General features: G+C 29.8%; 1 protein-coding gene across 2 annotated transcripts; it reads right to left on the bottom strand.

Moving 5' to 3' along the window:
* Window positions 1-1,593: 1,593 nt before the first annotated feature.
* On the bottom strand, window positions 1,594-13,139 carry LOC123270308. Of its 2 annotated transcripts, XM_044736308.1 has the most exons (5): window positions 12,902-13,139; window positions 12,787-12,830; window positions 12,044-12,256; window positions 3,633-8,001; window positions 1,594-1,937 (listed from the first exon to the last, which is right to left on the bottom strand). In XM_044736308.1, the coding sequence occupies exons 3-5, from the start codon at window positions 12,244-12,246 to the stop codon at window positions 1,911-1,913; spliced, it is 4,599 nt and encodes a 1,532-aa protein (XP_044592243.1). In that variant the 5' UTR covers window positions 12,247-12,256; window positions 12,787-12,830; window positions 12,902-13,139; the 3' UTR covers window positions 1,594-1,910. The 2 variants fall into 2 exon arrangements, with proteins under 2 accessions (XP_044592243.1, XP_044592242.1); XM_044736307.1 differs by lacking the exons at window positions 12,787-12,830; window positions 12,902-13,139 and adding an exon at window positions 12,369-12,599.
* Window positions 13,140-13,915: the final 776 nt, after the last annotated feature.

The following is a 13,915-nucleotide window of genomic DNA, read 5'->3' as shown; positions in this document are numbered from 1 at the left end:
TTAAAAAAAACTAATTAAAAAACACAAATAAAGGATTTAGCATGCTGACAACACGATTTTCATAAACTCAAGTGTTAATTAATAACGAACATAAACGAAATTTGTCCTTAAAACTATAATAATAAATATATTAGTTAATAATAAACATAAAATGAATTTGTTGTTAAAACTATTAAAACAACATTTGACCGGGATACAAGGAAGTACGACTAAAAAGTTACTAGGAGAGAAAAATTGATTTTTCTTCATACCTCGGTCGAAAGTACGTACTTTCCTCCCTAATGGCAGGAATGAAAGTTTAACATTTACTCCCTGTGAGAAGTACACGCGCGCTCTCTATAACAGCGGGTGGAAAAAATTTCTCATGCGTAATTATTAATAAATTACACTCGCAACTTGGGACTATTTATTCTGTCGCTATAACAAATTGTTAACCGCTGTCATTTCTGTTGCTACCTTCAACCTTAAAATAGTATATTACACACCTAGGGAAGTAAAGTAAGAAATGTCTCAGATCACATGTAATTGTTGGCCGAGGCGAAGCCGAGGTCAACAATTACATGTGATCTGACGCTTTCTTATTTACTTCCCGTGGAGTGTATACTATTTTTTTGCTCGACGAAGGTAGGAAGCGGCACTTTCGTTTAGCGCAGCGGGCCAAAAGTTGACGCTTTCCGTCCGTCGAGCAAAAAAAAAAATTTTCTTTACAAATTAGTAAAATATAGAATTTTAATAATAAATTAGGAGTAAATTAGATTAAATTAGAGAATGAAATGCCCTAAGAATAAAAAAAGATTATTTTTTTATTTTTATTTATTACAATATTTCCTGTACATTAGCATTTTTTTAATAAGCTTTTTATACATACTGTTTACAATAACGAAAGTAAATTGTTATAATAAAAGTGGTAAATAATAATATATTTATCAATAAAAAAATAATTCAGTAAGTGATTAAAATTCTAAACACAGAATTTTATCTACCAAACATTTAAATTCATTTTTAATAATTTTGCAACAGCCTTAATTTTTACTTATATATATTTATAAAAAAGTTATCAACTTTTAAAAATTAAAAATTATTTTACACATTTTTTTTTTTTAATTAGAAATAAAAAAATAATAATAATTGCTTAAATATTAATAAACATTATTTTATTACTTATGACATTAAAATACAATATAGAAAGCAGTATTGTAAAAAATCAATACAAGACGAGTTGCTGCTAATGATTACTTCAATTATTACTTTATTATTTTAAATCTAATTATTTATACAATAAGAATATTTTATTATGTTCATTTTTAGTTATTAAAATTAAATTCTATAAAAGTAATAATGCGTTGTTTATTCAATCGAGATAATTATCCTCTTTAAAATAGAAACAATTAAATTTAATTGACCTAAATTAATTATCAATTTTTCTTTTTTATCTTCTTAATAATTCGTCATTAAATTTGTGACTTATCGGATCAACCGAAGTGAAAATATTGAAATTAATTACAAAAAAAAAAAAAAATGAATTCATTTTATTTTTTTTTACTGTTAAAAATAAAAAACTAAAAATATTTTTACTGTACAATTAATCGGAACGTCATTAAAAAAAATGAATAATTTAAACGCTAAATGTATGTAAATGTATATTTATGCGGTTGAATATTTATGAAATGAATAGACTTAATCATACATTCATTCATACGTGACTTTAATTGTTACTAACTCTCCTCGGAACAATTAAAGAAAATCATAAACAAAGATAACCTAAAATTATACAATTCAATAAATTTTTATATAAAGATTGATAAATTAATATAAAAATAAAATGCTTAAAAATTAATTAGTAGCCTAAAATAAATATAATAACCCATAAAATAAAACTTACAAAAAGAAATAATCCGTATTAATTGCAATTACACCATTTCGCTCATAGACATAACCTGAAAAATTTCAACCAACAAATTAAATAAAAATAAAGAAAATATTTTTCGTGTCAAAAGGTAATAGGGCATTTTTGTAGAGATATTCTACGCATAAAAATTAAATATTGAGTTCCTGAAGCTAAAAGGAGGTATGTCGTTAATTATGCGCTCTTTTAGTTTTAAGAAATTTTTTAATTCACGACCTAAAGCTAAGAGGGCTTACAAATTTTTTTTTCTGAGTTTAATTATAGAAAAAATCAGTAAAATTAATTTTTTTTTTTTCATAAAAAAATTTTTTTTTTAATAATCATTGATGTTTTCATTTTTTTATTATCTATATTATTTAGAGAATAAGAAAAAATTTGTCTCCAAGATAATCACATGATAAAATGGGTTTTTTTAGTGAAATATCATTGCAAAGGTCATAACTTGAATTTGTGCCTTTTAAAACTATTTTAGATACCTATTTAGGCGACATTCGAAAATACTCTATCTCTAGATACATAATTAAGAAATGATCTTGTATCTTGTGAACTGTTGACATTTTTAAAGATATAAACTCATCCCAACATTACACTGATCGAGACCTTTCATTTTAGTACTCACATCAATTTTTCATATATTTATATATATTATATATTTGTATATATAAAAAATATATAAAAATGCATGTGGGTACTCAAACTAAAGCTCTAGATGAGTGTTATATCAGGATGAGCTTATATCTTAAAAAATATCAATAATTAAGAAATGATCTTGTATCTTGTGAAATATTGACATTTTTAAAGATATAAGCTCATCCCGACATTACACTCATCGAGACTTTTCATTTGAGTACCCACATCATTTTTCATATATTATATATATTTATATATATTATATATATGTATTTATGAAAAATATATCGGAAATGCATGTGGGTACTCAAATGAAAGCTCTTGATGAGCATAACATCAGCATGAGCTTACATCTTTAAAAATATCAATAATTAAGAAGTGGCTTTGTATTTTGTCAGCTATTGACATTTTTGAAGATATAAGCTCACTCTAACATTACAGTCATCGAGACCTTTCATTTGAGCACCCACATCAATTTTTCATATATTTTATATATTTATATATATTTTATATATGTATATATGAAAAATTGATGTGGGTACTCAAATGAAAGGTCTCGATGAGTGTAATGTCAGAGTGAGCTTATATCTTTAAAAATGTCAATAGTTAAGAAAGTACAGTGGAATTTAACAAAAGTCATTATTTAATGAAGCAAAATTTTTTTTATTTATAATTCACAAGTCACGACAGTCACGTAGTGACTGCAAGGTTGCTACTTTAATATTAATAAAATTTAATAAAAAAAAAATTCAGAATTTTATATTTAGTAACTTCGTACCAGCGAAACTAAAAAATTATTTTAATTTTCCATCTTTTTCTAATAAATTAGCTTTGTATTGACTGTTTTTGAATCTAACTTGTGAAACTATTTGCCACCATTTTATATTCAAACTTAAATTTATTTTGCCCCTATTTTTCTAAAAACTAAAAAAGCGCATGTCTTAAAATCCGCCTTTTAAGCTCCAGGACTCTCAAATTTTTTTTTACAGTTCTTTATGTTAGAAATAACAAAAAAAAAATGTTTTAAGCTTCCTTTTACCTTTCAACACAAAATTTATCATGCAAGTAATCTCGAAATTCTCGTCAAAATACTCACATTAGCATTATCATCTTCACAATCATCAATCTTAATTTCCTCCGGCTTAGGAGTCGGACTAGCGGCTTTAAATTTCGGCGGGCATTTAAGCGCTTTGCGCGCCTCTATACGTTTCCTATTCAAAAAAGCCATCCCATGAACCCTAAGATGCATATCAACAGCAAGTTTATTCTCAAAAACAGCAAAACAAACATAGCACTGATTAGACTCAGTAATTTTATCTTGCTCCTCAATTTCATCCACTGCATCAGGAGCATACGCAGTATTTTTCTGCAAGTAACTAATCGGATCATTAATCCCATGAAAAGCCTTCAAGTGCATTTGCAACGTCGAAGCAACAATAAAATTATCTCCACACTCCAAACAAACCAAATAATGTCCCCTAATTCGATGATTACTCGCCAGATGTTCCCTCAGAACATTAACATCCTTAAACAGACAATTACACTTCTTGCACTTGAAATTCCCTTCAACATCCTGAAGTGATTCCTGAGTAACGCAAAACCCCAAATTATTCCCGCCAAATTTATCCACAAGCTTTCTTCCGTTGCTAAATAACGGACCGTAATTTCCCCTTCTGCGTTTTTTGGGTGTCAACATCAAATCCGAATTCCCCCTTTTTATCCCAGTGTACTTCATAATTTCAAAGTTAGTAAGTCTTCTTAAACAAGGAGTCATACTAACAATTCTATAACCCGCTGAATGACACTCTCTAAAGTGATCATTAATAACATACCAATTAGTATTAATCAACTCTCCACACAAGTGGCAATTATAATGCACCATTTCTTTCTTAAAAAGCGGTCCGTTCATAGCCAAGCGTTGCTTTTTCCTTCCAAAAGATTTCCTTTGAATAGAAACTCCCTCAAGATTAAACAAATCATTTCTAATCATCACCTTATTGTCTTTAATGCACTCAATTTGAACCACATCTTTTTTATCATCTTCTTTATCAAGTTCCAAAAGATTGACATTGTTAATCAAGACTAAAGGCGGTGGGGAGCTTTTTCTTTTGCTAAAATTGTTAATTATAGAAATTTCATCATGAGTGCCAACTTCTTCAGCCTTCTTTGGCTTATCGTTCTTTTTTATAGCAGACAAAGAAACTCCGAGCTTAGATAGCTTCTCAATAGAATTCTTAATCATCTTATTTTTATCATCATCTTCATTATTATCATCGCTATATTCTCCCTTAGACATTGAAGTAACATCAATGATCTTCAAGGAAGACCCCGGAAGCTCTGTTATTTCTTCCTCTAGCTTATGATTAACTGGCTCATCAGCTTTTTCCGTTCTTACATCGATAATCTTAATAGGCATAGATTCGCTTCTACGGTGTAAAATCTCCACGGAATTAGTGGCTTGTTGGTTAAACGCTTTGGAAGAAATGGGGAACGCATTTACAATCTTAATACTAGGGGACGGGGGTCGGTCAATCGCTTGGGGGTTTACAAGGTTCATTTTGATAAACACGGAAAGGGTTTCATTAGTAATGACCTCTTTAAGTCTTTCTGGGTGGGCTTTAAAGACATGTCGCTGGATCAAGTGTCCGTTTATAGAAATCTCTCCCATGGAAAAATTGCAAAAGGGACAGATGTAGTGAGTCACTTTATCAACAGTTACATGAGCTGCTACGTGCTCGCTAAAAGCCTCGGGCTTAGTTAGGCAATCTCCAAAGTCGCATTTAATTAGACGGCTTGCGTTGCTAAATTGGGTATTGATAATTCCGTGGATTTCGCTATTATGGGCTCGGAATTCGCTAAAAGAGTCGAACTTTTTCCGGCATAAGTTACAGAAGGACACGCTTTTAGAGTGGATCTTAAAGTAGTGTCTTGCCAAGTGTTCTTTAGTCAAAAAGCCTTCAATTTCGCAAACGTTACAAGTCCAAGATTGGTGAGTTTTAATATGGTAGCATTGTTGCCAAATGTGGATCTCTAAATGCTGAATTGAAGGGAATTTTTTGAAACATTCGGGACATGTGTAAGGAAATTCTTTCATGTGGAAACACATGTGGACGTTGTACCGAGCTAGAGTTCCTTGCCTAGCGTTGCATAAATGGCAAACGTGATTGTAACACTGGCAATAATTGTCTTCTTGCTCAGAAGGGTCAGAAATACCTATGATATAATTTTGAGGCTTTAGTTTTAAGTGACAACGTTCGCAATACTTATTAAAGCTATCGGCTTTTGCTTCCCAATTGTCGGAATGATGGTGAAGCTCTTCATTGATCTTATCATCGTCAGTCATCTTTACATTTCTATTGTTATCCAAGTAAATTTTGAATTTACTAAGCGCCATTTCGTTAACTGTCTTTACACTATGAACATCAACGTTAGTCTTCTCATAGATTTCATTAGTCTCGATTATATTATCAATTAGCGGCTGAACTCGCTTTCGAGACTGCTGGAAACTTAAGATCATAGCTTCTCTATAAGCTCGGACGGTGTTCTGTTTCTTGTCCGGAGCACAAAGCTTTAGAACACTCTGACCTCTGTCTACTTTCTGAACTTGTTGGGGAAAAGCTTCACCAGACAAAGGATCTTCTTCAACCTTCTTCACAAAAGTATCCTTTAGTTCTTTAGTTTGAGCCTCTGGCTTCAAGAGACTTTCAATAGGCTTTAATAGAGTCTTACCTATTTTAGCGACCGATTTTTGTCCAGAATTTTGCCCAATTTTAACAACAGTTTGTAACTTCTGATAAGTTTGAACAGGTCTCGGGAATTTAACCGAGCTTTGAGTTACTGGGACTAATTTAGGCCCGGCTTGAATCGTCTGGACAATTTTAGTGCCTTTAGGAATAGAAGACAATTGAACAGTCTGAGGCGTGTAACTAATTAGTGACTTCTGGCGAATTTGTCCGGAAATATTTAGATTCTTTTTCTGCAAAAGTTCCATTTCTTTTTGCAAAACTTCTTTAGGTTTGTGCAAAGCCTCCATAGGAATCAACTTAGTGCACTTTTCTGGCGCTACTGAAATAGTCTTAAGCCCCGAACCGTCCCTAATTTGCAAAACAGTTTGTTTTGGAGCGGTTGGCGTTGAGAGCGTAGAGGACGCTGTGGTCAAAGTCGAAACACTTTTTAGCATCTGCGCAGAAGTTACTAAAGTAACAGGAACTGAATTTCCGGACAAGATCTTTAGTTTATTTTTAACTACGCTAAATTTAGGGACAGTATACTTCTTTTCTCCGTCTAGCTTAGAAGCATTGAGCGGTTTGGGGACTTGTTTAAGAATTACAGGCTTCATACCGGGTTGGAAAAAGACTCTACCGCCACCTGCTTGCTTGAAGAGCTTAACAGCATCTTGCCCTGAATTAGACAAAATTTGAACATTTGCTTTAACTTCGCTAGACTTATCAGAATCTTTGTTCTTATTTATTATAATTATCTGGTTCTTTTTACCCGCTCCGGTAATATTTGACAAAGTTGTAGTTTGAAGGGTATTAGAAGAAGATATTTTTAAATTCCGGTTTATTAAATGGGTCACAGTGTTTCTGTTCAAGCTTATGTGATTAATATCAGCCAGATTAGCTAATTTTGCTGAGGGTTTGTTAATTATTTTCAATAACTCTCCAGTTGTAGATTCTGAACTACTAGGGGGCTCTGTTTTAACTATTACAGGTGGCGCTGCAGTAGGGGGCGCTTCGGTAATTAATGAATCATCAAGCGAAGCGCAATCGACGAATTCTATTTCATTTAAGTCGCAATGATTTTCGCTAATTTCTTTTACGGGAGATTTTTCTTCGTTTTTTATTGAACTATTATCGGTATTGCTATCATTATCTTCTTCAGGATCTTGGACGTTATTAATAGCGGCCAACTCATGGTCCTTGACGGATTTTATCAGTCTATTGGCTCGGACGATATCAAACTCGTGTTGTCGGATAAGTTTACCGACTGGATTGTCATCAGAGCCTGTTACGGTCCACCATTTAAAGTTTATGTTCTCAAGACGCAGCCAATCCATAATATGGATGTTTTTTATGAACATACACTCGAACAGTGTTCTGGAGACACTGTCCAACTGTGCGTATTCGTCGGATTGAATGGTCATTGGAATAGGCATCAGCATCATGTCGCACATGTCTACTGCTGTTATTCCGTGGTATTTTAGGTGACCGAAAAATTGACATTGGTTGTAGAATATTAAAATTTTACCCACCCGCTCGCCTCCTTTTAGTCCTCGAGCTTTGAAGTAAGCGCATCTTTTCTTCAACTCGACTTTGCATTCTGGACATGAGATACTTGATGATGGATTACTTCTAGGAGCTTTTTGGTGTGTGCATTCTAATTTTGTACAGTAGCGGCACCAGTAGCCGAGGATCCAACTGTATCTTGCCAAGTGGTCGTCAAGGCTGCTTTGAAAGTGGAAACTGGAAAAAATTGTTTTGATATAGTCTTCATCCTACTTGCTTATTTAACAAAAGATAATTAATTTATTATTAAAATTAAATATAAAATCTACCGGGATAAATATAATAAAAATAAAAAAATCATTTATTAAAATATCGCTTCATCCTACTTGCTATTTTTTTCTTTCATCCAGGTATTACAGAGAGGTGATACTATTTAGGTTATTATTTGCACGCATTTGCTTGTCCGTCACTATTGTTTCAATTTAATTTTAAGGTATCATTGCAGTGCTTGGTACAGTTTTAATTAATCAGGTTTTATTAATTTTATTTATTTATTTATTTATTTAAAGCTATCGGTTGGTATTTATTTATTTACCGTGTTAAAATGTGTGATTTTTTATAATAGAAAATTGGACGATGCTTTTCACTCGCTATCAGATTAATATTTTATTATTCAGATGTTGATTTTATTTTTTAATAGAGAGTTTAATGAAAAATTGATTGAATTTCTGCAAGCTCGACTTTTATATTGCCATTTTAATTTATTTTATACGTAATTTTTATTAAAATTGAAGAGAAATTTTTAAAGGGTGTAGTCTAGTTTGTCGGCTGAAAAAATAAGCGATTTTGGGGAATTTATCGTGAGCTTGCTATGAAAGATATGTTTAGAAAAGTTGTTAGGGATGATAAATCAAGTGTAATAAAAATAAAAATTTTTTGAAGTTTTTTTTAGAAAAAATTCGTAAAACGGAACGCCATTATTCGGAAGCAGGTCGGCTACACGATATCTCGGCAACGGCTTATGTGAAACGAAAAAACTTAAGTGTTTTAGATTCGGTATGACAATGGCTTTAAAATAGACTATTGATATTAATTTTGAAAAATTGTTGGTAATTTTAAGTAACAAAAATCAAAAAAATATTGTTTTTTTTTTGCTGTTATTAGTAAAAAAAAAAAAATAGTAAAAATCAATATTTCAACATGATAGTCTATTTTGTGAGTACTTATGTGTAGAATATGTGCTTAAAATTTCAGAAGAATTGGCCAACGGGTTCTAGAGAAATCGTGTTGGCCGTCCATGAAAACGTACTTTTGAGAAAAACGCGTTTAAAATTTCTTTAAATAGAAAATAAAAAAAAATCTTACGAAAATTATATTTGCAATCCTTTACCCAAAACAGTTAACACATCCCCGGGAATTTTTATATACATACACACGGAAAAATTAAAACCCGACTGGTTACGGTTTTACACACGACTCAGTCAGGTGCTGACAAAAAAATCAAATAAAATAAAGTTAGCACACGACTGAATTATTTGCGCACATGACTCAATCCTTTTCTGCACAGTATTCAGTATAGTGCTGCACACAAATCCGAGCACAGTAACCAGTCATGTGTCACTTTTAATTTTTTTAAGAATGTCCTGATCAAGCAAAAAAAAATTAAAATTAGTTTTATTATTTTATCTATTTCTATAAAATATATATTAATGATGACACTATTCAATAAAATTCAAAATTAATCTGTTTAAACGTCATTCTCTAATTTAATACCAAATTACATAGTTAATTTTTAAAATAGAATACCTATTTTATAAAATAAATCAAACTCATTGTTACGTACAATAATTAGAAAAAATTTTTTATGCAAATGCAATTTTTGGAAGTAAATAAATTCATAAAATCGATATACGAATTAATTGTTAAAATCTTATACATGATACACAGATAGTAAAAAATAAGATTGTAATAGAATGAAAAAAAAAACAATAAGATTGATATGTTTTATATTAAAATATACTAATTTGAGGTTATAATCAATAGTTTTTATGGCGCTCAATTTTCAATTATACTGAAAAGCCTTATTCGAATGCAGAACACGACTAATTGTGCTTGACAAGAATTATTCGTGTGCGCAAACGAATCATTCATGGTCTAGCACATGAATGATTACTGTGCTCGAATTCGTGCGTTATTTTACCGTGAAAGCTGTTAAAAGTTACCCAGGTTGTTCTTCTTGCTCTTGTTGACGTTTTATGAGAAATTGAGACAGAGCTACGGTACACGGAAAAAGTAAACTGTAATAAATAACAATCGATTTGTAATAAGTAATGATCAACTGCTAAAAATTACCATTTCAACACGCATAAAAATGATTTTGTTGAAATAACAAAAGACGGGATAACTGAAAAATATGTTCTGGTTACAAATGAGTTTAGTTATAGTAACAAATCCATTAATCGCATTAACAAAATGTTTCAAGTTGTACTAACAAACCAGTCTGTTAAATCACCAAATCAATTTGTTGTCCTAACGAAATCATTTTATTGCAATAACAAAACTAATTTGTTGCTAAAATATTTTTCAAATCAGATATCACTGATTATAGCATATTTTTAAATTATGGATTCTTATAAAATTTAATGTAAATTTATTTGTTATTTTAATAGAATAATTTTGCTGTTTCAACAAAAAAATTTGTTATACCAACTGAATTATTTAGTCGAATCTACTTAAAGATTTTGCTATAGTAACCAAATTGTTTTGTTGTTATAACATATTAATAACTTGCTATAACCTAAATTTTGTTATTTTAACAGATAATTTGTTATCTCTATGTTAACAAATGCATTTGTTACTAGAACATATCTTAGGTTATTTTAATAAAATTTTTTCTGCCCTCCAGGCGGAAAGTGGCAACTTTCGGCCCGCTGCGCTAAACGAAATTGCCGCTTTCCGCCTCTGTCAGACAGAAAAATAGTATACAAACCTATGGCAGGAAAATAATAAATATCTCAGATCACATATATGTCGACCTCGGCTTCGCCTCGGGCAACATATATGTGTTCTGAGACATTTCTCATTTTCTTTCCACAGGTGTGTAATATACTATTTTCTGCGTGAAACAGTAAAATAGTGATTTTACTATTCACTTTATAATTTTTACCATTTAAACGTTACAATTTACTCTTTACATGGAGGAAAATACTATTTCAAACAGTAATATTCGTTATGTGAATGTCTAAAATGTTAAAGTATAATAATTAAGAATTCAGACTTTGATATTTATCATTTCGTACCTAAAAAATGATCTTATGATATGTAAAAAGTATAAAATAAAGTTAATAAATTTCTCATACAAGCAACGTCAATATTTACAAAGTAAAATGGTAAATTTTAAACGCAACGCTTAAAATCAAACTGTAATTATTGACTTGCTTGGACTGGTAAAATGTATATTTTAAAAGTATAATTTTTACTGTTTCAAATGTTAAATTCTCCCAGAGTGAAACCCCCTTCTCTTTAATTTAAGTTCCCCTTCTCCGCATAATATGGACTATATATTGAAATGGCAATTTTTACTGTTTGAAACTGTAATTTTTTTCGATGAAAGAGTCGTTATTTACCATAGTGACGACTACTAATCACTTATTTTGGATATTAAATTATAAATTGTGGCTTTTATACTTTCTACATTAAGTTCTGTAATATTTATATTTTTGCCACCCCGATGTCCGCTTTACTGTTTGAAACTATAAAAATTAACCGGAATCCGAGTGAATATTACAGTTTACTTTTTTCCGTGTAACTTTTAACAGCTTTCACGGTATTTTATTTTTTGTCAGCACCTGACTGAGTCGTGTGCAAAACCAGTCGGGTTTTAATTTTTCCGTGTACATTCGAAAAATATAAAAAAAAATCAAATTTTCGAAAGTGACCAACTAGACTTAACCCTTGAATAGATTAAAAACATTAATCCTAAAAAAATCATTTTCATTTTAATGATATTTTACTTCAGAAACTTGTATTTTTACCATACAAAAATTTCTAATAATTACTGAGTGTGCAACGCCACCTAGATAAATTTTTACCATGCAAACAAATGAAACCAAGCTTTTACTTGTAAAATTGTAAATTAAATTTCTTAAATAATTTAAACCCCTTGAGATAGATATTTAAAAATTCTTATATAATATTTTAAAATTGAACATTAAAATCAACAACTTTTATAAAAATATGAAACACATTGTTATATAACAAAAAAAAAGAAAATAATTACCTATCACCACATTGATTACAAGAATATTTTCCCTTCTTGACATCAATATTATCCGCCAACTTGCTCGGAATCTCCGGGGTAGAATACAAATTATGTTTGATTGGAAAAACAGCATCTTGCAGAGCCGTGTAATACTGTTGACCCCATTTGAAGGTCGATTTGGACTTCTTGATCCTCGGCACTGTTCTCGCAAACTCCGTCATTTTACTTAACCTGTAAACCATTCCAATAAATCAATTACAATTTTATAACCTCAAAAAAAACTATTAATTAATCCTAAATTAAATTAAACCCACAATTGTTTGTCAAAGAATTATAAAATTACCTCTTGTATATTTCCGCGCAACTTAACAAATAACTTTGTTTTAATTAATAATTAATAACCTATAAATTATTATTGATTGTTATAATTTATTATTATATTGACTTCCGAAAACTCAGTGCGTTGTTAATTTTTATGTTACCAAAATTGCTCATTGTAGAATGCAAAGACAGGTTAGAAATGTTCGTTCCAAACCAATCAGTGAAATGCAACCTACTGGCCAATGAATGCACTATTTTCGTGCCTTAATATATTTTCAACCAATCAGATAAATTTATAAATACAAACACACACTTGCAATTATTAATTTTAAAAAATATTAATATTAATATTTAAAATTAAATTAATATTTACTTTTTTTCTTAGGAATTATTAAAAAAAATTTTTAAACTGTAAAAAAAAAAATAATTTTTTTTCTTACCTTGTAATTAAATATTAATTAATTTTTGAAGTTACTCCGTTTGTCTGGAAAAAAAAATACAATTAATAATTGAACAAATTTGAGAAACAATAATTACAATAATAATGATAATTACCACGTTTGATAGTTGTAAACAATTGCAATAATACATTATTTTACTGGATAATTCTGAAGAAAACTTGTCAAAAAAATAAAATAATTGGTGAGTTTTTTGTTGTTTAATTTAATTAAAAAAAAAATTGTTTTTTTATTGAGTACAATTCAGATACTTAAGTACTTGCCAAAGTACTCGGATCTTAGCGGTTATGACCACAAAAATACTTGTTTTCTTTTGCTTTAGCATTTTACTCGATAGAATGTAAAAGCCTCTGCACATGTAATTGGTCGGTAACAAAGTTAACAATGTAGCGATCTTTACGCGCTCTTCCAGAAGTTACACTAATTATAATATGGTTTATTTAATTATTTTTCATTGAGTTTTTTTTTGGTTGAAATTTTGTTAAAAAAATTTTTGTTTATTTTATTTAAAAATTTTAATCTGAAAATTAAATTTTTAATTTAAATAATTGGAAAAAATAGATGAATAGATGAGTTACAACTGACAAATGAGAATAAACCTTAATAAATTTGTAAGTTTGTCCTGTAGACGGCGCTGGTTTAAGTTCTAAGTTAAAAATGGTTATAGAGGGCGTAATTACGATTTCCGTGGCACCACTTGTGTTTTTTTGGACAATAGTTGACTTCATGCGTTAAAACTATTTGCGAGAAATTGAAGATTTTTATTATAGAAGAAATGACATTGAAGAGTATTTAAATTATTTATATTATTGAAGAATTAAAGTGGTGAACAGTGAATAAAAGAATATGTGACTTTAAAGATGGATTAAAATGAAGTTAGCTGGCATCTGAAAATTTTTTATTAGAAAAATTATTATAGAAAAAATTTTCGGTTGTTTAAAAAACTTTAAAAACTGTAAGTACAATTTTTTAAAAATATTTTTTAGTTATAATTTAATAAATTAAGCAAAATTAAAAATGTAGGTCAGTTTTATTATTATTGGAAATAGCTGTCATTTGACAGTTTTTCAATTTTAATTAAGAAACAAATTTCTTAGTCTCCTTAATTATA

Source organism: Cotesia glomerata, linkage group LG8 (genome assembly GCF_020080835.1).
Source record: "Cotesia glomerata isolate CgM1 linkage group LG8, MPM_Cglom_v2.3, whole genome shotgun sequence".
NCBI classification, from domain to species: domain Eukaryota; kingdom Metazoa; phylum Arthropoda; class Insecta; order Hymenoptera; family Braconidae; genus Cotesia; species Cotesia glomerata.
The sequence above is the reverse complement of the archived record's forward strand: the minus strand, read 5'-3'. Positions and strand labels throughout refer to the sequence as shown.